Source organism: Phaethon aethereus (assembly GCF_964289735.1).
Source record: "Phaethon aethereus genome assembly, chromosome: 2".
Lineage (NCBI taxonomy): Eukaryota > Metazoa > Chordata > Aves > Phaethontiformes > Phaethontidae > Phaethon > Phaethon aethereus.
The window spans coordinates 169,222,697-169,249,174 of record NC_138582.1 but is presented as its reverse complement, the minus strand read 5'-3'; the positions used below and the strand labels follow the sequence as shown (position 1 = coordinate 169,249,174).

Sequence of the window (26,478 nt, the reverse complement as noted above, 5' to 3'; positions counted from 1 at the left end):
TTTGATCAACAAGAGGTGGGAAGAGGAGAGAAAAATAAATCACGCACAAAGTGAAAATAAAACAAAAGTATCTAGTGGTTGCTTTTTTTTAAAAAAACAAAAATTAAGACAGCGATAGTGCTAAAGAAACTGCCTTTGAAGAAATTGTTTTTAAAAAAGAACATGTGATTGGACTGAAGGGGACAGGCACATCTGGTTTTCTACTGTCTTCCCAACCTCTTTCTTGGATATATTTCTGTCTGCAACATGGTGGACCCAACGTTTTCGGAGCTGTATTTGGTGATCAAAGCATGCGGATACGGAGCTGTCGTTAAAAACCTTACCCTTCCAGTGGGTCTCTTTGTCAGAGCCTTGTTTGCTCAATGTGCAGAAACTCCACTGGAGGAACCATCAGGGCTGTTCCTCCTTACCCGACACACTTCTCTCCAGTTTCAGAAGGGGAAAAATGATTTGACCGCTTCCTGTACCATCCCGTTCAAAGCAGAAAGATCTTTCTTTCTCATCTGCTTAGCTTTCTAAGCAGTTGGGTAAGCTTCAGGAATAAAGTAGCGTGGGTTATTTATGCCAAAGAGAATATATTAGTCCAGGTGTTCATGGAAAATTGGTGAAATGATCAAGATGTTCCAAGGATGAATGAACCATCAAACTGCATGGATGACTAAGGTGAAGGTCAACTGGTGTCTAACCCCAGTGTGACAGGCACTTATTTCCACATGGTTGGACCTCATTAAAATTCAGTCTACATGAAAACAAAACAAAAACAAAAAAACAAAACAGCAACACAGCTGGGTCACCTGTACCCTACAAAGTGCTTATGTCTCAACATAGCTTTCAGATCCCAGAAGGTCAATCAAACCCTGTTTGTCTCCATACGTAGTTCTCATAGATCGCCATCGCCCGTCACCGAGGGTTGCCACCAAGCAGAAGACACATCAGTCTTTGCAGGTATAAACCTCTTCTCTCTGGGTGCATTGCTTGCATTCCACATAGCAGCACCAACGCACCTGGCACTGGCATGGACGGGTGACCACCCGGCTTTGCGTATTGTGCCCTCGCCCGCAGCAGATGCTGTCACAGTTCTTGTCTTTGTAACATTTCCTTCCCGAAGTCCCAGGCGAGTATCTACTCATCATACAGAAGCTCGGGGAATCGTCAATGTAGACAAGATCCGTAGTCCTTGGGATTTGATCACTGTGACCAGTGATGGACTTCTTGGGTGGGGAGATGTCTCCTTCCCCCGTGGCCTCATTGGTAGTGCTTCCCACTTTGAGTGATGTCTCGTACTTCTGCTTCAGCTGCTTCCCTATTTCATGGAATGGAGAGAGCTGCCTCCAGCATGTTCGGACAGTACAGGATCCAGATACACCGTGGCATTTACAGGTTGTCTCCACTCCAGCCTTGATGACCTGCAGACACACACGGCCCCAAAAGAAAATCAGTTATGGGGGAAGAAATCAAGGCACAGAGCAAAAAAATAATTTGCTAGAAGACACTCCTGGAACATGAAGTCGATGACAACACAAAAACTATCCACTGGAAGAGGACAGAAAACACACACTACAGGAAATACTTGTTTCAGAAGTTTCCACAAATACGACGTTTACCTGCCAGAACATGGTTTTATTGGCTACTAGTAAAGTGTACGAAGGCTATCCAGTGCTGGCACTCCTCTACGTAGGCAGAGGTCTGAAACTGTGATCAATACATATTTTAACACCTATTTATATATTTTAGTAAGAACAAGGAGCTAAGATGTAGCAAAAGTGGAAAGAGTTGGTTTAGTGGAGAGAAGAGGGAGAGCACTGCTGTAACACACACGAACACATGGGTGAGCTGGCACATGCTGGAGAACATGAGCACGGACAGTAGGAACCTTCTCCATACCACAACACGCAGGATACCACCTGAAACTCTCATAGCTCCCAGTCAGCAGTACAGGCTCGGTGGAAACATGGTTAAGCTGTGCTTTTTCCACTAGTACCGACTAGGCATAGCGTCCCACCCAGTTCACTTTGTGACTGACGAAAAACGTTCCCGTAGCTGAATTATATATATAAGCTCTCGAGAACAACAGCATGAATCACCAAAAGCAGCAGCTCCAAAAACATCCAGGTAACTTCCACCTCTCCAACCTGTGTTCAGGATCCTATTCGGGAGCATGGTAGCATGTTCAAAAGGACCTGCCAATTTTTTTTCTGCTAGCAATGAAGCAGCCTGCATGTGCTCTTAAAAACAAAGAGTGCCATTGCTTGCTGGCCAAACACATGTTTAATGAAGCATGTTTTCACACAGGGTGAAGGCCAAGGCTGCCTTGGCCTCCTCTGTGCCCTCCCTTTCTCTGAAAAATTAGGATGTGAAGAAATGGAACACAGACCTCTGTGTGAAGGGTTCAGTAATTCCAGGTGCGTTAACGCAGCTCCCAGGATTTACTCTGCCTGTGCCACCAGCTGTGGAAGGGGAATCTGGATTCTCACACAGATGATTTCAAGGGGAAAAAAGACCTGAAATCTGGGTTGTTGGTACAGTGAGAAGACCCCATCCCAGTGGATTCAGTCCTCAGCCCATCAGGCAGCAACCCCTGGGGACTCAGATGGAGCTGGTGGCTGCAGGCAGGAGTAGGGGAGCAGCCTTCAATTTTCAACCAGAGAGAGGACATGGGGCAGTCACTCTGTAGGGACACATGGGGACTTTAAATTTTCAGTTCCAGTCATAGGAACAGGCTCCATGCACTAAAGGCTACACCCCCTGCCCCATCATGAGCAAACAGGAGCTGCCCCACGTCAGGATGAGGAACCTCAACTGCCTTGATGCTTCAGCAGCACCTCGGGGTGAGCAGGTCCTGAGATTTGACCAGGCCATACAGTAAGCAAGGCCACAAGTGTTTACAAAGAACCTGACCCGGGGTGGGAAAGCCACTGAGCTAAATGCTGCGTCAGGCTTCTGGTGAGGGGATAATGGGAAATAGCATCACAAAGGCATTCAGGGGCTACTGCACCCAAATGTTGTCTACACAAGCCACCATCCAGGGAGGAACAAGCTGCAAGGTTCAAGTCCCACACTAGTGTAACTTCTATAAGGTATTGGCAGAACCTCCTATAAGGTGTTTTCAACTAGGATGGAAATGTATATTTTATTTCCTCCACAAAAAAAACAGCGCACTTATGAGCAAGGTCTTCAAACTCATGGTGTAAAAGAAAGAGAAGGCATGTAAAGCCTTGGAAACTGAAGTGGATTCTGTCCCCCCCACCTCAGGACTGTCATGTTAAACTTTGTGCCTGCTTATGCCTCTGGACTACAACTATAAATGGCAAGGTTTAGTTTCAAATCCTTTCTTAATTACTTAATTTTTTTTTTTATTTTAAAATTCAAACACTTGCAGCGGGTATTGTAACGAGAAGTAAGACTCATCTCACAGATCCCTAAAGGAGGGAAATAACTTGTTCATGATAACAGAAGGCAAATGCATATGTTTGATTTATTCCCAAAGCAAAAGAAAGTCAGTCTCCACATAGAAAGACATCCAGATCTTGCATGCGGAGAGCTTGCATGGGAATAGCTCTCTTCAGACCACCACACAGTGTAAATACAGAAGGAAGAGCAGAGCCAGCGGAACCACAGCGTTCACGTACAGGATGGAGGGAAAGGAAAGAGAAGAATGAGAAAATTATTTACAACAGAAAAAGCAGCGTGGGAAGGAGAAGCAGTATCAGGAAGGGAAGAGAAAAAAGCAGAGTCAATGGTTGTTCATCTTGGAGAGAGTCAAAGGTGGCAACAGCTCCCCGGGTGCTGTAAAAGACCCTGTACCCATACCCTGACTGGTGCTAAACAAAGAATTCCATCCTTTTCGAATCAGGTTGCAATAAAGATACTTCACGGCACAAAAGCATAGCCTTCTCCTTATAAATGGCACCCGAATGTTCTCCCTCACCTTCTCCAGAGATAGATTTGTGCCTGGACTCCCCCGTGGGCAACATGAGAGCAGACACCTTATTTGAACAGTCACAGATAACCTGCATTTTGTCCACGGATTATAAACAGGTATTTATAGTTCTAGCTCTCCCTCCCTGCCCCTTCCCCAAAAATAGGTTACATTTTGACTGGAAATGGGTAAGGGATAACCACCCCCTAAAATAGCAAGTTAGAACAGAGTTTGTTTCATAGAGCTGCCGCCTGTCAAGGTAGTGGCCTTCCTTTGGGCACCTCCGGTATCTAAAAAAGAAACAACAAAAAATATATCTCCCCCCTCTGCCCATCATGGCATCTGCCCACATTATGGCCTCATGACAGCAGAGGACTGGCTCCAGTCCATTTCCTGACCATCCGGTTATTAATTATTTGGCTGCACGAGTCCTGCTGAGCACCATGTGCAAATGTGCAATAGGTCATGGACTCAGAATTGGGGTCTGGCCCAATCCTGATATTACAGAGACATTTTTAGAAAGACACTATGCATAATACGGCCTTCAGCAAAGCCTGGCCAACGGTCACACTTCATTCCTGCGACAGCCAAGACCTTTTCAAACGCAATCCAATAATACACAGTAGCGTTCAAACAAGTGACGGGTTACAGAGAGAGATGTGTTACTGCTTATAGTGCTCAGCTGGGCCGGCTTGGTTAGGGGCCGTCACGCTTTGCGTGCCAAAGTGTCTAGCCAACTCTGCAAGAAATCCCACAACGTTAGACAAGAGCGTACAGAACACGTTTCAACACCAAGAAAAAAAAAAAAATACCCTCGCCCATACTGTCCCTTACGTAAAGTCACATTTCACTGGTCATCCAGAAGCGAGAGCTGAGTTCATGTGAAACAAAGCTCCTATACCTGATTTCACACCCAGACCATCAGCAAACTGGGAAAAATTGCTGAGATACTTGCAGAGGGGCTGCACACTGCAGTCATTCACCACTTCAGGTTTTTCTCAACCCTCCCACCTCCCTCAACCCATTTGCATCTGCTCCACCTGCAAAAGGAGACAGCCACCGTCGTACAGGAGATAGGAAAGCAAGAAACCAACAGGAATTGCCTCAGCTGGTAGACATGCTCCTGTGCACAGGCTTGGCTGGATTTAGAGCTGGTTGAACAAGGCACGGCCATGAAATGCAGGAAGGGAACCCAGACACTGGGCTGTTCCTGTCAGGAGCCACCTCTCCAGAGCTCAGTAGGAGAGCTGACATTGCAGGTGCAGAATATCCAAGGCATCCACGTGGGGCTGGTAGATATAGCACAACACGTGCTGGAAATCCACATCCTGATGGCTTGGCAGCTAGCAGATAGCAGCAGACCTTCAGTCAGGAACAGGCATGTAGGCTCAGGCACTTGAATCACACCACCCAGCCAGGGTTGACCTCACCGAGGCAGACGTTTGAGTTTAATTGCCTATGTTTGAGAACCACCTCTAAACTTCCACTTGACTCAGTGGAGCCAAAGCAGGCAAAGGATCCTGCAGTGATGCAGACACATGCACATGCTCCACTGAACAGCTGTCCAGGCTCCACCGACTGTGCTGACCACATCTCTACTCACTACCAGGAGCCTCGGAACCCAGCTCATATGGAGGCACCTCAATTTAGGTATCTTAACCTGTGAGCGGTATCCCGCCCTCTGAGACAAACTCACATGTCTAAATATCAGCACCTAGCATTAACTGAGGTTCTGTAAAACATTGCTCTTCACCACCAGCTGTCCCTCCAGGAGCATAAAGGTCTCTCTCAAAGGCTACTAATGCGTATATTTAGGTAGATGAATCGTACTCTCCTTGTCTGGGCTTAAACAGTGATAAACAAAGCCCCTAATGAATCCCAGCCTGGTTTTTTCCTGACTCACTTCCAGCTCCTTATTAAGCAGTGGCTGGAACAGCTTAAACGTCGTGCACTGGTGGACCAAAGCATAAAAGGTTTCTATTGTCCCTGTTCTCATGAATGCACAGTTCATGAAATCCAGCATGTGGATGTTCATATGGCCACTGTGCAAGTGTGGTGCATCCCAACCACCCCATAAACTTTTTCCTTGAAGGACCAGGAAGGGCTCAAGAATATTACAAGGCAGCTATAATGAAAACCCTAGAAAAACTTCTTCCCCAGCCAGCCTCCCCTGCTGCTGTCGGTCACGATGCAGCTACTCGAGGCGACGTGTGATGGAGAACTGCTGCCTACGGGCCCCTAACCACCCACGAGCCAAAATGAATCTTGGCAAAGCCCTTCTGTTTCCTGTCTCGTTCCCCAGCTTCCACAAAGACCTTCCTCCTCTTGTTGCAGGCTCCTGTCAGAGACCCTTAAATCAACCTCATTCCTCCAGGAAGCAGAGTAAGACTTATCCAAGTCAGCAGGTTGCTTGGAGCAGTGTTGGAGAAACCTTTCCTGGCCGGGCCTTGGGACAAATGGGCAAATGTCTAGGCTCATGCTTCCAAAGCTGGAAGGGACTTCCAGGATAGAATAACTTAGCTTTTATTACCAAAAAAAGTCTAGAGTATACAAGGCAGACAGACTAGCACAAGCTTATAATTTCAGGAGCCATAGGTAGCAGACCAGAGTTCAGAGCCTGATCTGCCTCCATCCTCCAGAGACTTGAGCCTCTCTCAAACACATATGGCATCACTGCTTATTTAATAATTGTATTCCGTCTACACCAAGGTAAGGGGCTACATGGATGCTTCTATCCTGTCACAGATGCGAAGCAAAATGTACCAGCTTAAATCCAAAGGACAAAGCATTTAATGCTCCCTGTGGCCTAGACACCATCGCTACCACACATCAGCAGAGTTGTCGTAACTCAGGAGTAACAAAACTAGCGTGCATTCGAATCCTTACTGTGTTACATGCCATAGAGAGTTTCTACCATAAAAGCAAAGTTGAACAAAGATAACCAATGTGTCAGGGACAGCATCCCACATCGAAATTATGTCCTCCCACTCTCCTCCGAACAACCACCTGGTCTGGTAGTCGAGCAGTTTGGAAGGAGAATAAAGCTCTTTGAGAAAATTAGTTCTTTTGACTTAGGAACGCAAACTCCTGTTGATCTTTTCATGAGAATATCAAATACTGACAAAGGCACAATGAGGAAAACAATGATGATAGAGCAAGACTGAGTTGTCTTTATTGGTGCTCGCTGCTAAGAGGAAATTAGATAGCACTGCAGGACCGCCTGCCCACACGGCTTTACGAGAGCCATAGGGAAAAGGGATCACAGCAGAGCATTGCTATGCAACATGTAATCCTTCCTCACAACAATGGTTTGCTACGAAGCTCAGACTAAGTGCCCCCGTAATGATCAGTCTCAGACATGCTGCAACACACAATTTCTCAGTGTTTTAGCTGAAACACTGAGGACAGATTCCCATTCATTCCCAGCTGGGTCACGGGGCTCTGGCAGTGGTTTTTCAGACAACTCTTGTCTGGGCAGCAGCAGTCTGAAGCGGACGCTCCGCCGTGGGAATTCCTCGGTTATAGCTCCGCTGTCGTCATGGCTGGTCTGCAGCTCCAAGGCTTCAAACCATTCGCTATGGTTTGGGGGAGAGGAGGGAGCAGATGAACCCCCTTAGAGCTAAGCTCATCCAGGAAAAAGCCTGCCCTCGCTTAGTCTTACTTCAGAAAGGGCTTCGGGATGCTTCTATACAAATCAAATCTCTTCCATCCTCTATATACGTATCCTCCTTCAATTTAAATTATTCTCTCAGCTCAAGTATTAACATTTGTTTGGACAGTAGCCACAGTACCCTTCCATTTCTTCACAGGACCCAAACAACTAGAAGACAAGACTTGTCCAGTGACACTGGTCATCGCCATTGGTTGAATTATGAAAGTTTCACAGACTGTTACAAGTTTTCTTTTCCTTTTTTTTTTTTTAACTTACCTTCCTTTTTTTCCTATCTTGTTAAAAGCCTTTCTTCTGAACCTGTTCTCAAACTGGTTTTTCAGAACAGTTTTCCCTTTCCACTACCCTTCTTTCTCTAAAAATAGTCATTATTTTAGTGAAATATGTATTAAAATACAAACACTTAAATAACCCTACTTCAAATTGAGACATTTAAAAGTAATTTTTTCCCCCTTTAGTATTTTTAATGTGTTTCACATGCTAAGAAAGCTCTACATAAACACCTAATGGCAATTACTTATGGGATACAGCAATCAATTTTTTTCTAGTGTTGATTTCCAGGCCTTAGAAAGACTTTGGCTTCACCAACGTTAGCCTGAAAGGAAAGGAAGATCCAGAGAGCATGCTTATGTATTCCTACCTGTCATAACCTGGAGCTAGGTATAGTTATGGGGAAGAATTATATATTATTAATACAGATATTAATACTAGTGGTGGCCCTGAAAACTGATCTGTACATACAAAATCTAGAACTAGTCTCAGAGAGGTGGCTATTTGCTAGGTTTGATTTTTACCTCGGCAGAAGTGTGAGGCTAGATCTCATGCCACAAATCCATCCCCCCTAAAGAAACTACTAAAAGGATGCATCTTGACTTTTTTTTCCATGCATCAACTGTATGGGTAAACTCATGTGGGTTTGTCTCATCTAAAAGAGCAATTATTACACTTCTTGAGGGTGCAGAAAAACAGAGGGATTAGCATTTAGGCTTTCCTGTTTGACAAACTCTGGAGTTGGACTGGAATCACGTTTGCTAGTAGGAACCGTATGAGACGGGATGGGCAGTGCTTGTAAACACTGTCTCTGCAACAAGAAACCAGGGTGCAAGTCTCTGCTTCGCTACGCCTGTGTGTGACCTTTAGTAAGTCACTTAATCTTTCTGGGTCTCAGTTTCCCCCCTGTAAAATGGGGATACAAAAATGAAGAGGGTGGTATGCTCTGATAACATGTTATGTGATAGCTTGTGAAGTTCCTCAGACAGATGATAGCTGGGCAAACATCTTCCTGATATGGAGAGTCCGTCTCCAGCGCAGGAGGCACGCTCAGCCCTTGAGATAGATCCCTGCCAGCACAGCCCAAGGGGAAAAGTCATTCTTCGCATGGACTTCCAAAACAAGCAAGTCAACAGCAAGGGAAAGTCCATGCACCTCCCACTTATCCTCTCCAGAGCATCCCGTATGGTTTCAGAGATGCAGGCAATAACACGTCTCAGGATGGGTCTGGACTTGAACTCTACAGCAACAAAGTTGACAAGGATCCTTCAGAAATATGCATGTAGTCCGCACAGACCAAAACGTTTGGGTTGATACTGTGCAAAAACAAGTAAGGAAGCCTCATGAAGAGAACCAGTTTCACAGGGGGATATTGCCTGAAGAGATCTTTTGACAGGGAGGAATTTTCTTCTCCATTTCTGCCCTCCTGTAGTTTTGCACTAAACGCTCTTTGGCTCTCAAGGAAACTGGCTATACCCTGGATTTCAGAGTCCTGAAGGCAGAGGCTTGTTTGTGCCCCTCCTTCTGGAAGGATAAAGGGAAAAGGGAATGAGAACATGACAATTTTTTTTTTCTTGGGTAACAGCAGCCCCCTTTAATAGTGCCCCTTGGATCTGTAAGACATGCTTGACCAGACATACCTCTGGAAGAGGTCAGCACTCCTGGGATTAAGAAACTTAGCAACGCTCCAGAGAGGGAGTTGGAAAGTCATGTTTAATGATACTTTGCTGAGAAACTGGGCAAATTTAATTAAAACATCACTTACTCAAGCCCAGTGGAACTAATTGAGTGCTCTAATATTCCGAGTTTTCATTAATGGCTTACAAAAGAGGGCTGCACTTGTGTGTACAAGGGGGAAAAAAAAGGGGGAGGATATAGAGGAGAGCGCTTTAGCAAGGCTGCCCGTGCTGCATTTAATGGAACCATGAAACTTCATTGCTGGCAACCGAGGTTTAATACAGTTGACTCCTCTCACCACCACTGCCCCCCATCCCCTTGACACATACACACATCTCCCCCCAACACACACCCTTCTCCACCCAAGACCCCTCTGAAAGAATAGCTGAATGAGAGTAGATTTGGCAAAGGAAGGGAAATTGCTTTTTTAATAAGTGGTCTATTCAGAGCTCCTACTTTTCAATAAAGAGAAGGCTGGAGAAGTCCTGGTCTAATTACCTCATCCTCACACTAGACAAGCTCGCCCTTTCATTAGCGATTGAGGTCATATCATATAACTTTGTGAGCCATCATGGGCACAACATGTTCAGTGATTATTTCATTGGTGGTGGCAAAGTTACAGTCAGCCCATCAAGGTTGTAGAAAACAGAAGTAAAATAATAATTAAATGAGAACGTCTACCAAGAGACACTAAAACTAGGCGGGATAGGATAATGTCACCCTCGCAGAAGTACACAGACTGTTGCTAGTGTGACACCATGGAGAAACTGCCATGTTGACAAGAAGGGTACAGCATTTGTTGCCAAATCAGACAATTAAGCACAGGTCCTTTTTTTTGCTGGGTGTCAGGGGACTATTTATACATTTTGTCATGGTTGGGAGTAATTAGATGAAAAGGATTATATGTTGCTAAGAATCAGTGAGAGACGACCAAGCTTGTGCTACATCTTCAACAGATATTCCTCCATTCCCTCAGCGAACACACACGTGCACCTCCATATACATACACTGTAAGTACTCCAAGGCAGCAGCAAGCTCCCGTAGCAAAACAAAGCACTGGACAAGAAAGGCTCCTTGTCCATTCCCAGCCCAGTCCAAAGCAGTCTGTAATGCAGCAAAGGTGTTCAGTTCATGCATGTATGGCTTCACCAACAGACATAAAACCCATAGTTTGGTTAGAGGAATGACACAGCGGGTGCCGAGCAGGAATTCAGGAGAACCAGCTTCAGTCTCCCGCTCCACCATCGGCTTGCTGCATAAGCTGGGGAAAGGCATTCAGTTTGCATCTCAGCTCCTGCTCAAAGCGGCCATAATCGTATTTTTGAAACTCACAGGGACATTTAACAGATCAGAGGCCATAAGAGCATCTTATTTGTATAACGAGCACTCCGATTCAAAATTGTTCCGTTCCAAACTGGCACAAATCAAGGCTATCTGCACTCCTCCTATATTGCCTTTGATTCACATCAAATACATATGAATTCTTGCCCAAATAACCAAACTAGGTTAGTTCAAAGTGGTTTCAGACTGTCATAGCCACTAGGTTAGCATCTCTTGCTACTCAATATTTGGAAAGCCTATCAGGCAGCAGATGATGGGCAACTTCTTTGGAGAAAGACAAGTAGATGAAATGTGCCAAGTTTCATATTTAACCCACTGCCTTCATCAAGGAAAATACCAATAAATTCAGCAAGGGAACCTAATATTGCCTGCTAAGCAACTCTCATCCTCCACCACTGGCAGTGGGACCAGGAGGAAAGAAACAGATTGAACCTGATATTAATCTACACCCAAGTGTAAGTAATATCAGAGACAATCCAACCACCACACCAAGAAGGTCAATGCTCAGGCTTCAAATAATTTTTGATATTTGCAATCTCAAGCAAGGGTTGCAAGTTGACCTTGCAATTACAGAGCCATCCTGGGTCCTCATCTCTGCTTCGGAACATCTCTGATCATCTTCTTAATGACACCATATTGTACCAATGGTTAAGGTCCACACATCCTGCCAATATAGATGTATGTTCTGCTGATCTTGAACTACCACCCTCCTAAAAGCTTCCTTCTCAATACATACTTCGCTTGCTGTCTGCCTGGCTTCACGGTGCTGTTGTGAATCTGGTGGGCTGCTTGGCTTGCCTTTCAACCAGACTAAGGCACAATTATTCTAGGAGCATAAACAGAGAAATGTTAACCGCTGCTGCAAATAGGCAAGGAAAGCTGTCAGACAGCAATACCGACTCAACAGACATGGCGTGGGTGGACAAAAATAGGAACACCAGATCACTGACCTACAGCAAAGGTCTTTGACTTGGATTGCCATGAGGGCTCTCAGCGTCTGGACAACCGTCACAACTGTTACTCAGCTGTTTAGCTGCAGATAATTACACCAGTGCTTAGAAACCGCTGCCAATGACCAGGACCTGACCATGCCAAGTAAAGTGGAGGAAGAGGATGCAAGAGAGTCCCTCATATCTCCCCTTCTCCTGGGACTAACTCACAGTGGGATCAGGACAAGAGAGGGCAGGCAGAAAGGGGAGATTCATTCCCTCCAGCTCATCCTTGAAGTTCATTTAGCTCAAAGACACATAGACAGTGTAGAGCAGAGAAGATAAGTAAGGACACCTAACCTAAATCCAAGACTGGGTCTCAGCCATGTGGGCATCCTGCTTGGAGCTTCTGGTGTGGAGAGAACTGAGAATTAGGTCAAATCTCTTGGGCAAATTTTTTAGCCCCACTGCAGGAGGCGAGATATTCATGGAGTTATAAGAACATATCAATGGCACCTAAAGCCTTACCTGTTTTGATGAGACTGTATTACATGACTCTGAAAAGGGAGGAGAGTTGGGACACCTTACAGCAATCTCCAGCATGAAATCAGAGCCTCCACGGACCACCTTCTCCATTTTCAGTCCTATTTGCTACACAGCCAACTCCAATGAGTTGGGACAAGCCCTCAGGAACAACCGACCATAAGGATTAAAACAAATTTCATCACCCCACAAAGCCAATTTCACACACCAGAGAGTTGCAGAGGCACTGAGCCTTTTAATCCAGAGGCAGAAAAGCTGTCAGCCAAAGCCAGACACCAGCTAAATCCAGGATATATCTAATCCTGATCTCAACACTGTCTAGGAGCATCTGGTGGTGGAAAGAGGGGGAGACTTTTTGCTGGCCAGCACTCGCTGGTGGCATTCTCCGATACCCCAACTCTGTCGCGAGGAATGACATTTTATGCATACGCACAGGAACAACTGAGCTGGGGTGGTGATTCCTAGAATGCACAACTGACTGGGCTGCATTTGCCTGGGAAACTGGAGACCCAGGTCCCCCATCCCAGCCCCAACCCTCCATCCAATCACACGGACAATAACAAGGCTCGAAGGCTATTTATAGCCTTACAGTATGTCCCCCTTCGAGGTTGGCGCAATGAAACACTGATCCTAGGCACCTGTGCTGGCCAATCTGACGGATTTTTGTGTTCAAGTAACTCCAGGCTAGGTACAGCCAAGCAGATTATGGGAGAAGGTGGAAAGCCCCTTCCTTTCCCCTCTCGTGCTGGGATGAGCCAGCAATTGCAGACATTTTGTCCTTTACTTCAGTCCCACAGGGAGGCCCTCAGGCAGGAGAGTAAAGCCTCATGGAAGGAACATGGGGGTAAAGAGCACAAAGTCCTCCAGCAGAGAGGGTGGGGGGGGGGGAAGAAAAAAGGGACTATACACCCAAGCACCATCAGCTACAAACCCAGAAGCTCTAGGCAGAGTGGAAGTCTGACAGAAAATAGTCTGAGGTCAGACAGGAATATCTCCACCTTGGTTCCCATCAGGTGTTTGTCAGGCCAGTTTTGAAGAAGCCTGGCTACAGAGATGCTACACTGTCCACGCTCTACTGAACTACTGCAAGAAAAGAGTCCCTCAACCTGTCTTGCAGCAGCATAAGCCCCTTCCTTCTCGCACTACCTCATGGGAACCTGACAAACCCGTCTTTCCATCCCTTTGTGGTGTAAGACCCTCTCCTCCCTCCCTGTGGAAAGACAGCAATCTTTGTCCCCACCTCACGTTTTCTCGACCTGGAGAGTCCTGTTTCTTTCCCTTTGTTTTCCCTCCAATGGTTTTGCACAACTTTTGAAGCACAGTGACAAAACCAGGGCATAGTCCCATAACTGAGACCTACAGAATCATAGAATAGAATCATTTTAAGTTGGAAAAGACCTTTAAAATCATCAAGTCCAACCGTTAACCTAACACTGCCAAGTCTACTACTAAACCACATCCCTAAGCACCACTTCTACACATCTTTTAAATACTTCCAGGGATGGTGACTCAACCACTTCCCCAGGCAGCCTGTTCCAATGCTTGACAACCTTTTCAGTGAAGACATTTTTCCTAATATCCAGTCTAAATCTCCCCTGGCACAACTTGAGGCCATTTCCTCTTGGCCTATACCTTGTTACTTGGGAGAAAAGACCAACCCCCACCTCACCACAACCCCCTTTCAGGTAGTTGTAGAGAGCGATGAGGGCTCCCCTCAGCCTCCTCTTCTCCAGACTGAACACCTCCAGTTCCCTCAGCCGCTCCTCATCAGACTTGTGCTCCAGACCCCTCACCAGCTTTGTTGCCCTTCTCTGGACACGCTCCAGCACCTCAACGTCCTTCTTGTAGTGAGAGACTGAACACAGTATTCAAGCTGCGGCCTCACCAGTGCCGAGTACAGGGGCACAATCACTTCACTCCTGCTGGCCACACTATTCCTGATACAGGCCAGGACGCTGTTGGCCTTCTTGGCCACCTGGGCACACTGCTGGCTCATGTTCAGCCGGCTGTCAACCAGCACCCCCAGGTCCCTTTCCGCCGGGCAGCTCTCCAGCCACTCCTCCCCAAGCCTGTAGTGTTGCATGGGGTTGTGGTGACACAAGTGCAGGACCCGGCACTTGGCCTTGTTGAACCTCATACAGTTGACCTTGGCCCATCGATCCAGCCTGTCCAGATCCCTCTGCAGAGCCCTCCTGCCCTCCAGCAGATCAACACTCCCACCCAACTTGGTGTCATCTGCAAACTTACCAAGCACACACTCGATTCCCTCATCCAGAGGATTGATAAAAGATATTAAACGGAACTTCCCTCCTCCAGCAAAAGGATCACTCCATGCATTTTGCATCCAATACTCCTGTTCCCACACCCAAGTGCAGCACCTTATTGCCCCCACAAACCCCACAATGGTGTGAAACCCCACTCCGAGCGGTCTGCAACACACCTTCATGCCCACGAGGTTATTGTGGAAGTCCACCCTGGCTCGCAGGTCTTTGTTGGGTTTCCTCCCCAGGAACTCCTTGACAAACTTGTTGCTGTATTTCAGGTTGTCGCCACAGCCACCCCATTGCCAAGCCTCACGGTTCTCCAGGTCGGGGGCCTCATCACAGGTGCAACGCTCCATCCGCCCTGCGCTGCATGCCTTGGCCATGGCGTGCGTCAGCCCCGCAGAGGAGATAGCGTACAAGAAGGCAGTCTCCTTAAAACCTGGAGATTTAAGAGAGGAGGTGGCGGCTTTAATTGCAGCTGGAGCAAAAGTTAAGAAAAAATGAGGAAATCAAGGCAAAACCCATTGTGAGAAGAGTTTGAGCAATGTCAAAGCACACAGAGCTCTACACGCATCAGTGATGGAGAGGGCACAGTGGAGAGCAAGGAATGATGGATAGAGGTGACACGAGCCAAGATTCAAGAATGCAAATCAAATCTGGCCAGCTCTGTGGCTGTCACTCTGCAGACAGTCTCTGACTGAACACAAAGAGGTGAGCAAGAGCTGGACAGGCTACGGAGGTACTGTCATCATGGTACAGCAATACTGCTACCATGGGGCCACCAAATAGCAGGAACCTAGCACAGACTTCCAGGCTGGTGGTTGGGGTAGAAACCATGAAGGCTCCTTGTTATTCCCTCTCCCCCTGAAAAAAAGAAAAGCACTGGGTCCTACTCCAGTCCAACAAAACTGTTAACTAAAGGCACCTGAGGACTGGGAAGTACACAGTAGCCACCCTGTCAACCACACAGAGAACCTCACTCAATTGCCTCAAAAAACAGTTTACACCTGAAACTTTTCATGCACAGCCCTTTACACCTCCACACCCACCTGCAGGGATGCAACAGCATCCGCTCCTCCCAGTAGGTAAACTGAGGCCCAGAGACACCCATGATTTCAATCCAAATGATAAAAGACAGAAATAAAAAGCAAACATGCCAGTATTTATAGCTCCTCATTCTCTGGCTGTGGAAGCCATAAACAACTGCATATTTGAGATGCAATTCCAGAACAGCTTTGGATCTGACTCAAGAAATCCCCCACTCAAAAATAACACAAGTGGATGGTGACAGTAGTGGATATATCTGTAAGCTGGTGTGTCAACCAAGGACATGCAGAGACACTGCCAGGTCATTTTTGGAACTGTTCCTTGGGAGTTTCATGGTAGTCCAAGCAAGCTCATGGGGTGCTACCCTGGCCCATCCTCAGAGCTTGCCTTCCCAAAGCACTCCAAGGTGCGCGATGATGAACTTCGGCAGAACATAGATGAAAATCCAGTCCAGAAGACTGAGGCTTGGTCCTCCCAAGGGGGCCAATTCAAACCAGGTTGTGGTGACAATTGTCTGACTGCTCTACTGCTCACCTGGAAAAGAAGAGCAGGAGCTTTTCCCTTACTGGAAGAAAGGTTAAAATAAAAAGGGCTCAACTCCACACTTGCTAGAGACACCATGAAGAGTGGTCAGGGTTGAGAAACCAAATTTGTTTCTTTTTTTTTTTCCTCTTTGTTTTCTCCCTGAACTTAGACCATGTTCTCCAGCACTCCAGAAACACTCTCAGCATTGCAAACCTCTCTTTGGGAGTGGTGGGAGAATTCTTTACTTAATTCATACAGAAAAAACTCGTGGGAATGCAGACCACCAAAATCCTCTGTGTAGAAAATGCCTTCTAAGAAGCTTTCATCTTTTGTAGGCTAGTTCAGCTTTTTCTAGGTTACACCCTAGGTCAGACAGCTCACACAGCTGTCAGAGGGATGCCACTACTAGAAAGAGATGCTCCCAAGCCTCTGTGCTCCTGAGTTACAGAGTTTGCCTCTTGCTACTGCTATTACTTGTGCTATGAAGTGGCAAGGTAGCAGTGTGCTAAGAGAAGGTCCTCAGTGGAATGGGACATGCAAACTCTTCTCTGAGAGTCTGAGACACTGCAGTTAGCAGAAAACAGCCCGGACGTGGTTAAATTTAGTAGATAGTCCAGATCCACAACCAGCTTGAAGGCCTCCTGGTTTGAGGCACTGAATTCAGAGCAATTGTGAAATCTCAGCAGAAAGTCAGTGCCGTGAAACCACAATGCATACTGGGTTTGATAGAAAGCCAGAAAGAATGGTTCATTTGCCAGGTTCTCCCCGTCCATCAATCTCCTCATCAGCTTCAGCTCAACTCCTCCCATTCTCCATCACCAAAAGCCTCACAAACTCCCGGTGCCCATCAGCATGGGTATCATCCAGCCCACAGACAGCTCAGGTGACTTCCGAGCAAGTCCATGTCCAAGACTCTTGGCTCTGGCCAGACTTAAAGCCATCTCCACCATGCACTATTTGATTGCACCGAGATATTTTGTAACGAGATAATGAGCTTTAAATCAATGCAGGCATTCTAACCCCCAGTGCATCGACAGCCCGCCGTCCGTGGCTATCCAGTTTCAGCCATTTCCAAAATTGTTCGCGAGTATCCAAAGAGGATAACAAGTCCCTTAAACAATCCCCCGTTATTTTAAGAAATGGGCTGCATCAGCCCAAGCTGCAAAGCAGCAGCCAGGCTGTTCTGGTGACCAAGTGTAAAAACGGAGAAAGAAATTTTTCTTAAGCAAAATGTGGGGGGTTTTGCCTTTTTTTCCCACCCCCCCCTCTCCTTAAGAGGCTGCAATGGTCCTGGAGGAGAGGAAGCAAGCCCACACCGATGTATTTGAATAGCTGTGTCTTAGCGAGTGATACATGTGCCCCTTTGCCCTGGGCTATCGCTTGCCGCAACGCTGAACCAGGAACCAGCAGCTCCCGGAGAGGAGGAGAAAGATTTACAGGGCAGTGTGTTATCCTGCGGGAAGAACGTCTGCAGGATTTACAGCATCGGTGGAGGGCAGAGATGTTGCAGGGGCATAAAACATGGGAGAATGAGACAGCAAGCAGAGCCTTGCAACCCTCAAAGCTACCATTTATCACGCGGGGTCCTGACAAGGGCTAGGGGTTCTCGATGGTGTTTTAAGGCAGCTCAACTTCAGGCTGCTTTGAGATAGCCCTTGCCAAGGGCTGCCCACGGGGACAGGCACATCTGAAGGAACAAGCTGTGGCCTCCAGGTGTCAGCATGGGAAAGTGCTTGGCTTCCCCAAGGTGCCACTAACCCAGGGACTCCTCCGGCATGCGGGGATATTTTTAAACGTCTTGCAGCTCTGGCTGGACCTCTTGGGTTTCATAAGGACTTTCCTTGTTTCCACCGCAGTCAGTGACAGCGCGTTCGTTAAGCCCTAGCACTTCTGAATTACTTCTTCTCACTAATTAGCGAGGGAGGGCATTTTGCAAACCTCTGCCCTTATCTTTGAGCACATCAGACCCTGGGTTTCTAGGTGTGGGATTTTCTGGAAGTCACGAAAGCCTTCGAGACCCATGCAAGCTATCTGTAAAATGGTCCTGCTGCACTGTTAGCTGTAGCCCAGAAATAAGAACTGGATTTTACTCACCTGAGCTGCTTGGGAAGGGGTGTGGGAATTACTCACCAGTCACATCCAGGGAGCTCTTCCCTGGGTAGCACGGTAACAGGACACACAGATTTTGCCTGTTTTGCCCTGCACTATGATAGGGCTCCCCTTGCCCCCGCTAACAGGACAGCACAAAACAGTCCTTTTTGCCTTATTTCCCTTAACAAGACATTTGCTCAATTTCTTTCCCAAAAGGTTGACATAAATAGGAAAATATATTTAAAAAAAAGAGGGAACAGCTTCAGGAATTTCAACACCTTCCACTCCAGCAACAGCTCGACTTTCAGCAGAAGCGAGGAGCGACTGTAGCTACTGGCTGCAGACACATGCAGGAGACATCTCCAGCCTCCAAGGAGAGCAGCCATGGCCAGCAGTGGGAGGTGGACAGGGATTCCTTCACTCGTACAAGCACATAAATTACTGCCATACAGCACATCCTTTGCTTGCTGTGTGCCTTCATGGATGAGCTGAGCCCAGCTTTGCCTTTACCTCTACAAGCTCTTCTTGGACCTCTGGGGAGGTGGTGACCCACAGCGCACTGGCCAAGGACACACCAGTGACCACTCTGCAAAATTCCAGGGAAGCCAATCATAGAAGAATCACAGAATAGTTTGGGTGGGAAGGGACCTTTCAAGCCCATCTAGTCCCACCCCTGCAGTGACCAGGGACATCTTCAACCAGAGCAGGTTGCTCAGAGCCCCGTCCAGCCTGACCTGGGATGTTCCCAGGGATGGGGCATCCACCACCTCTCTGGGTGACCTGGGACAGGGTTTCACCAATGGGTGCAGGGGGTGTGAGCATCCCTGACTAAGACCCACCGCTCAGCTCACCTCTCTTTAGCAAGCTGGCCCGGTAGCGACCCTCCAGGGTGCAGTTCCAGCGCTCGAAGCGAAACTGGTACTGGCACTCCAGTGCGCTCATGCTGATTGCCTCCATCAGGGTCTCGGCCACGCCGGGGTCCCGCCGGCACATCCTGCGCTGCTTCTTCTCCAGCTTCAGGCGGTCACAGACTTTGTAGTGGGCTTTGACGGCAGCTTCCTCCATTTCTGAGGTCAGAGGGAGGATGGTCAGGGGTTCGTTCCCAGTCAGCCTGCGGGGGAACAGAGGGGCACAGCAGTGAGGAGAGAAATACAGACCACGGTAGAAGTGAGGGCCATGGTGGGACCAGGTTCTCCCTGGCTGAGCACCCATGTGGACTTGCTGATGTCTGGGCAAGGAGTGATTTTACACGGAGGCTCACTGCAGTGTGTGTGCAAGGTAGGAAGAAGAGAAGAAGGTTAAGAAGCAATATTTGGATTTATGGTCTCCATTAGCTCTCACAGAGCTTGTTTGGACATAAGACCTTGGCAATCTCCACCACAGAACTGCGTTGAAAACTGAAATAGGAAAGAAATAATTGAAGGTACCTAACTGCATGAACTTGGGAAACTAGCAAAAATACAAGAGCACTACAGTCACTCCTCTGTGCATAAACAAAAAAAAAAATCATTTTAGCACATCAAGCAGAGCCAGAACTGGCTTGGGAAGGGATAGAGGGTGATTCGTCCCACCAGACCAAAAGACACACCAAGAAAGCACGTACAACCACCCTGCCCCTCAGCAGAAGAGATCCTGACATAAAACCTAGCAAGCCACAGCCTGAGGCTTGAGAGCAGGATACACTTTCCAGGCAATACTGCCAAAAGCTTTTACAAGGCAGAACAAGCTCAAAACCTAAAAAAAAGTGACCTGAAGAAACTTGTCCCATTGCCTTCTCCCCTCCCCTGCCTTCTCCAGGCACAAGGTCCTTGACTCGTACAATGTGCAACAAAAGGAGCCAGCGTACTGTTCCCGGTGTCAAGTGACGAGCTGCTGGAAAAGGACCAGGCTGGCATCGGCCCCGGGGAACAGCGAGGCTGCAGAAACATCTGCTGGGCTCATGAGCGGTTTGTTGGCCAGGCTGCCCGCACCCCACTCTCCTGGCTCTGCCCTTTTCCGGCCGGGTGCCAGTCCACGCAGTCAATGGGAATCACTATGCAGGGTTTCGAAGGACCTGAAGACACGTTTCCCCAGCCAAAAAGGAAGAATCGTTTCAAGCTAGAATCGAAAACGTGCTGGGACGGTGCAGTCCTGCACAGGCGGGCGTGGGGATGGGGCAGAGGCTGGGACGTCTCCATCGCTGCAGGACCACCGGGGGAGATGGGGCGATGGGCGCAGGAGGGGAGCACACACTCACCCCCTTCGCTGAACACAGATGGATCCTGGGAACCCTTTAAAACCCTGCCTGTCCTGCAGCAGCAGTGATTTGTGGTTTCTTTTTTTAACGAGGATTTCTCTCTAATCGGTGGGACGCATCCCGCCAGGAGCGCGGTCCCCAAGGGCAAACAGCTAGGATGTTTTAACTCCCAAACCTCCTTCCACCAGGGGCACAAAATCCTGACTGGAGCCACAGCATCTGGCACAGATCCAATCCTTACTGATGGTTTCACAAGGTGATTTAACATCAGATGTCTAAAGGAGGGAGGAAAAAAAAAATGGCTGGGTCTGGGGGTTGGATTTTTAAGAGAAAAGAGAGGGGCAGGGAAATGTTCTCCTTCCATTACCTTCAAAACTATTAGGATTTCCAAAAAAACCCTGCAACAATAAACATGAAAAGTCAGAGTGATTTGTGGGAAACATGGAAAACTAGTATAACCCAGTGCAAATTTCCCAAAAATGCTTTCCCCCCCACCAAAACCTGCTCCCCCAAAATGATAAAAACATCCAAAAGGCCAAACAGAAAGCTCCATCTGAAGCACTGACAAAGGTTAACCCTTACATTTTTCCTCTGTCTCAGCTGGGGCAGACTGTGGACTTGGTCTCAACTGCTCTGCCAAAGAGATGGGGCATCACCCAGCCCCGGTGCCTCGTTAACCAGAGCTCTGAGCAGGCTCCACCGTGAGAAAGGTGGCTTGGTCTGAGCTTCACAGGAGTAAAGACTTGTAACAAAATCTCCAGGACATTCACTCCTGGCCTTCATCAATACTTCTGCTCTGAAGGTTCACCCCTGCAACCTTTCACAGTCGGCGCAAGAGATATCCTCAGCTGGCGAAGAAGAGGGAGGGAGGCATAAAAGCATTTTCTACAGCTCCCCCTCCCTAATTTACCTTTCCCACTGAGCAGGTACTGTTCAGCTAAGTGTTCTGGAAAACACAAGCTCCAAGTATCATGTAGCAGATGGCTATCACAGTGAGGAGCGATGCAGAAGCTGATCCTACCACCAAGATTTCTGCAGATCGATTGATGATTTCATGCCAGCCTGAATCGGGGCGAAGCCAGTGAGTTAGGAGAGCATCTCCAGAACAAGACAAGGAGTAAATTTAGGGGAAGGCACTTTTCCTGTCCAGAAAGCAACGAAGCTCTTCCAGGTGAAGACTTCCACGGGCGAAGGCAGCGCACGCGGTTCCCCCCCGGCGCTGGATGCGTGCCCACATCAGCGGGGGGGACCGATGCCGCGGCCCCGGGAAGAGGGGTGAGGTGGCACTTTCCAGAACGTGGCATCAATAATGAACAAGCAGAGGCGGAGCCAGGGAGAGCCGGTGCCCCCACCTGAAACGCTGCCGTGGAGCTGCCGCTGCATGGAACCTTTATAATCCTATAAAGCCCTTTTATGCAACCTAAGGCTGAGTGAGGTCCTGTAAGGCAACGGTGTCAGTCGGATGCTTTCTCAGCTCCTCACAAAGACCGAGCTGTTCCTTCCAAGGAAAGTTTTTGGGAAGAGGGGGTGTTTTTATTTTATACACACCCGTTCCACAACTGTTACGATTAAACTGCCAGCCAGCACTCTGTGCAATTGTGTTATTTTGGATCGAGGGGGCTGAGTGTGAGCTGAAGGTGTGTTTGCCCACTTGGAACCCGAAGAGAGACCAACCAGCTCATTGCACCCAACCCAGTAAGCTTTAACTCTCCGGAAATTATCTCCGGCCTCTGAGAGCAATATGAATCTACAAAGTCAAGAAACTGCTTCTGCTTCAGACTTTGACCTAAACTTCTGTGCACCTTGTCTGACTTCTGCTCCGAGAGACACACTCGCACCATCCAGACCTCAGGAAGTACCTGGTTGCCCAGTGCCATGCCCACCTAGCTGAGAGGAACCTTCGCAACATCATTTGGGCTATTCTCCTTCCCGTTCAATCTGTCCCCAGTTTGAAGCCAAGCCGCCAGAAGGTTTACTACCGCCAGATGTAAATAGCAAGACCTACCTGGTTTGCACATACACTGCTGGTGGCACCCAGTTGCCTTGGTTGTGAACTTCATGTCAAATGTTGCTAATCACTTTGCTCTCCTGGAGTTCAGACTCCAATCACCCAGGCTTGGGAGAGAACCAAAACACAGCCCCGGCCACTGCACAAGTCACACTGGTAGCTGCGTAGCCAAGTTTTATCTGTAGCACCATGGAATTACTGCGCTGCCAGACAGGCAGTTCCAGGTGGGTCCTGCCTTCAGCTCATCTCAGAAGTCAAGAGTTTTTACGACTCTCATCAGCTCATTTTCATCAGTGTGCCTGTATCTTCCCTTGTTTAACGTGGATTTTCCTGATGAGAATTTGAGGAGGATGAGGCAGAAGTAAGGCACCTGCATAGGTCTGTAAGTGCACTCTCGCTTTTGACACACTCAAGCGTTTCCTTTGCAAGTGCCAGAGATGCGAGCCAAGGCAAGCTGCTTTCCTGCAAGGAAATGCCTCTGTTATACCTGCCTGAAATGACAGGCCTGCTGAAATATTGCATTCCTATCCCGGCGCTTCCTTCTGTTGGGAGATTTATCTTTGGTACATCTGTACAACGAACAAATTGATTCTATTTTTAATTTTTACGTGAATGTTTTCCTGCAGTATTGCTACTCTTTCAACCCTTTTTCTTCTCTTTCCACCACTTCTTTCCTTTCATTTTAATAATTTTTAAAAGTTTTGGAAAAGTTGGCAACTTGAACACTAACCTTCTTCACTGCAATACCTAAATTCATGACTCCACAACTCAAGGAGTTGCACTGAGTTATCCTAGACACCAGGCCTGTATTATTATTTTTTGCATCCAACAACCTCCAGTCGCCCTCCCTCTCCCACCACGCTCCCACATTGTGAAGAAGCTTTCCTAAATTGATTTACCATGGTGTCATCCCCCATCCCACAAAGGCTAATTGCTATTTGAAGTATAAGAAGCCAAAGTCCAAGAAAACTCTGAATTCCATGGTGAGTGATGACGACTTGATATTTGGAGCGAGAGTTGACCATTCAAGAATAAACTATCTCATTCCGCACCATGTTGTTTGGTTTTTAAGTGTTCACAGGTACAAATGCCACCATTGTGCTCACACTAACTCAACGTCCTTTGGAGGAAACCGTCTGAAAAGTGTTCACCAACCTCAGTTCTGCTCTTCCCAGAGCTGCCAGAAGCATTAGTGGACTCCCAAATCATTTGGGATCAAAGGAGGTTTTCTCCTCTTTGCTACTAAATTAGTTGTCTATTTTCTTTCTACCCCTCAAAGTCAGAACTAGGTATTTTTTCCTCCAAGATGCATTGCTGACCCCAGCATTCAGGCACTCATGTCTATTGCTGCCTCACTTAGACCATAAAATCCAAAGCCACACGTGCTATTTTCAAAATCCCCTACCATTCTCTGAGCTACAGAGCCAAATGTTTCCTACTTTGGCTAATGGAAAAATATCCCACATCCCCTTAAGTCCATACAAAAAAATGATGCAAGGTATTCTCTAAACCTCAGCAAGGATTTCTTGGCTTCCACAATATCCTGCCATCTCAGCAAGTGTTAAGTCCTTTCATGAAGATTGCTCCATTAGAGTTATTCACTTCTAGCTCAACCTTTCCTTGGTATAAGTTTTCCATCAATCTCTCTGGCATGGTACTGTGACATTGTGAGGGTCAAAGAAGGTGACAGGAGGAAAAGTGCCTCTTCCAGGCTGAGAAAATGTAGACCATCCAGGGCTTTACAGGACAGATCTAGACCCCCTACACTCCAGCTAGAAATCAAAACCAGCTTTGTTAAAACTCTGTCTATCCTGGCACTTCGCAAGGCTTCCTCCCCTTGTCATCATCCACAGACCACTGCCCCTTAGGCACATGCTAGTTCTTTTCCTTCAAGGTCATTCCCAACCAACTCTCTGCTTTATGCTCACCTCTTTTTTGCTCTCCATAAACAATGTCTTGCTGGTGGAGACCATCAAACAAAGCACAACAACATTTGGAAATTCAAGTAACAAATGCAGTTATTCTCGTCACGATTATGTCCCAATCGCTATTTTGATCCTTATTTTCCTCTCAACAGCATTGTACACACACACAGAGCTTTTCTTTAGGTGGCAACCCCTCAGATGTGGTCTTCCTCAGTCAATAGCGCCCAAATCTCAGTTGCACCTTCTAATTGCAAAGAAACAAGTAACAGCCCCTACCACAGAAACCACTACAACGTTACACACTTCCACCAACACATGGTAGGAGCAATAGGACCTTGCAATCTCACTGCATGCAGGTGGAAACAAGCCATACCCTATGCTCATGCTCCAACAGAGAGCATGTGTTTCAGAGGGAAATGCCTTCAAGTCCTTGGATCTGCTTCTGAGTGGTGGGAATTAGGAGGATAGAGAGGAGAAAAGCTATGGCATGGGGGAATTTCCAACCCAGTAGTTCCCATTTACCAGGGAAAGAAGCATCAGTATCGATCAGACTCCTGATGAAGCATGCTTAAGCAGATTTTTTTTTTTTAAGGAGACAGAAGTGCATATTCTTGTAGGCTTCAGTCATTCAAGCTTGTCTTCAGTCACTCCTCTGCCTGAATAGATTTATGCAGTGGTTTCCTCTGGGGCCTCTTCTCTGAGCACCTTGGGCAAGGAGATGCAGGACTGCACATGCAAGGATCCTGCTGTACATACCTGCTAGACTCTTAGCATCCTATCAAGAGTCATTTCCAGCAACCAGCAAAAAGTAGTGACAAATCTGGTGCAAATCTCCAGCTCTTCCTTTTCCAGCACCACTTTCCTGAATGCTTCCAAATCATGAAGCTCTTTTCAAGCCCAGGTGTTACCACAGAGATAATTTATGCCCACATTTCCCATTTTAGCCTTAGCTGAAGTTCACACAGAAATCAGAGGACTTCTCCCAGGCTGCTGAGCACAGTGGTCCAGGCAAATGAAATCTCCCCAGGCCAGCTGTCCCATGTTAAGAGAGCTGGACCCCACCACCTTTACAAAAGAGTTGTAACGTCAGCTCAGAAGGGATTTTTCTGTGAATGGGGCAAGACACAGATGGTTGCCTCCCAGGTACAGGATGGTTGTTGCATGTATAACTAAGCTTCCATGCAATTTCCTGCCAAAACATGCCCTCAACTTCTCCTGCGCAAGTTACCAAAAAAGTCTGGCACATAGCATATGAGGGCAAAATTTAGAAACCGAAGAAAAAATATTTTGGTGAATGAAGAGGGAATATGTGACTTAGTTCAGATGTGGAGGGCTGGAGATGTTCTCCTCACGGTACATTCCTGCATAGGACCTTATGGGACCAAGGTACCATGAGGAATAGCTATTTTGCGCTGTGGCAATCAGAAGCCCCGCAAGCCAATACTTCAAGCTGCTGCAGCGTTTCCCACTCATGCAAGGCAGAAGACCTGCACAGGTGATGAGTTACAGCTAATAGCACTCCACTGAAGTAAGGAAGCATTGCCTTCCCTTCTGGAACGAGGACACGAGCAGTCACAGAGAAACCCCACAGCAGAGGAAGGAATCAAACTTAGGTCCTTCAGCCCTTGCTGGTGTGCCTGAACCACGAGGCTGAACTACCTCTCCTCCTTTCCACCCTCACAACAAACCTTATTCAGGAAGTTTCCAGTCCATCAGAGCAAAAGACATTTTTATTTTAGGCAAGAGCCTCAGCTGCAGCATTAAGATTCACCAGCATGGCAACAATACAAGGAGAAGGCAAATATCAGGACCAGCCGTACAGGCATTTGCAACGCTCCATTGCAATTCCCGTGGCTTGTGCTGAACGGTCCCCAGCACCAAACCAGCTTTAGAAAACACGGCTGGATTTCTGAGGAGGGGGTGTCCAGTTTTTACTACTCAATAGCTATCAGCTGCCCTTGGCTGGGAGGTCCCAGGTGGCTTGGCCCCAAGAGCTGCCAGCAACCAAATTCCACTGGAACAACCCATTTTGT

At 47.4% G+C, this 26,478-nt stretch overlaps 1 protein-coding gene across 1 annotated transcript in view; it reads right to left on the bottom strand.

Moving 5' to 3' along the window:
* Positions 1 to 265: 265 nt before the first annotated feature.
* WNT9A (Wnt family member 9A) overlaps positions 266 to 26,478 on the bottom strand; it is a 57,710-nt gene continuing 31,497 nt past the window's right edge. The window contains exons 2-4 of the mRNA XM_082014935.1: positions 19,128 to 19,387; positions 14,790 to 15,052; positions 266 to 1,406 (exon numbers count right to left, since the gene is read on the bottom strand). Coding sequence (XP_081871061.1) covers positions 933 to 1,406; positions 14,790 to 15,052; positions 19,128 to 19,387 — 997 coding nt within the window. The 3' untranslated portion in view covers positions 266 to 932. The remainder of the gene's footprint in view (positions 1,407 to 14,789; positions 15,053 to 19,127; positions 19,388 to 26,478) is intronic.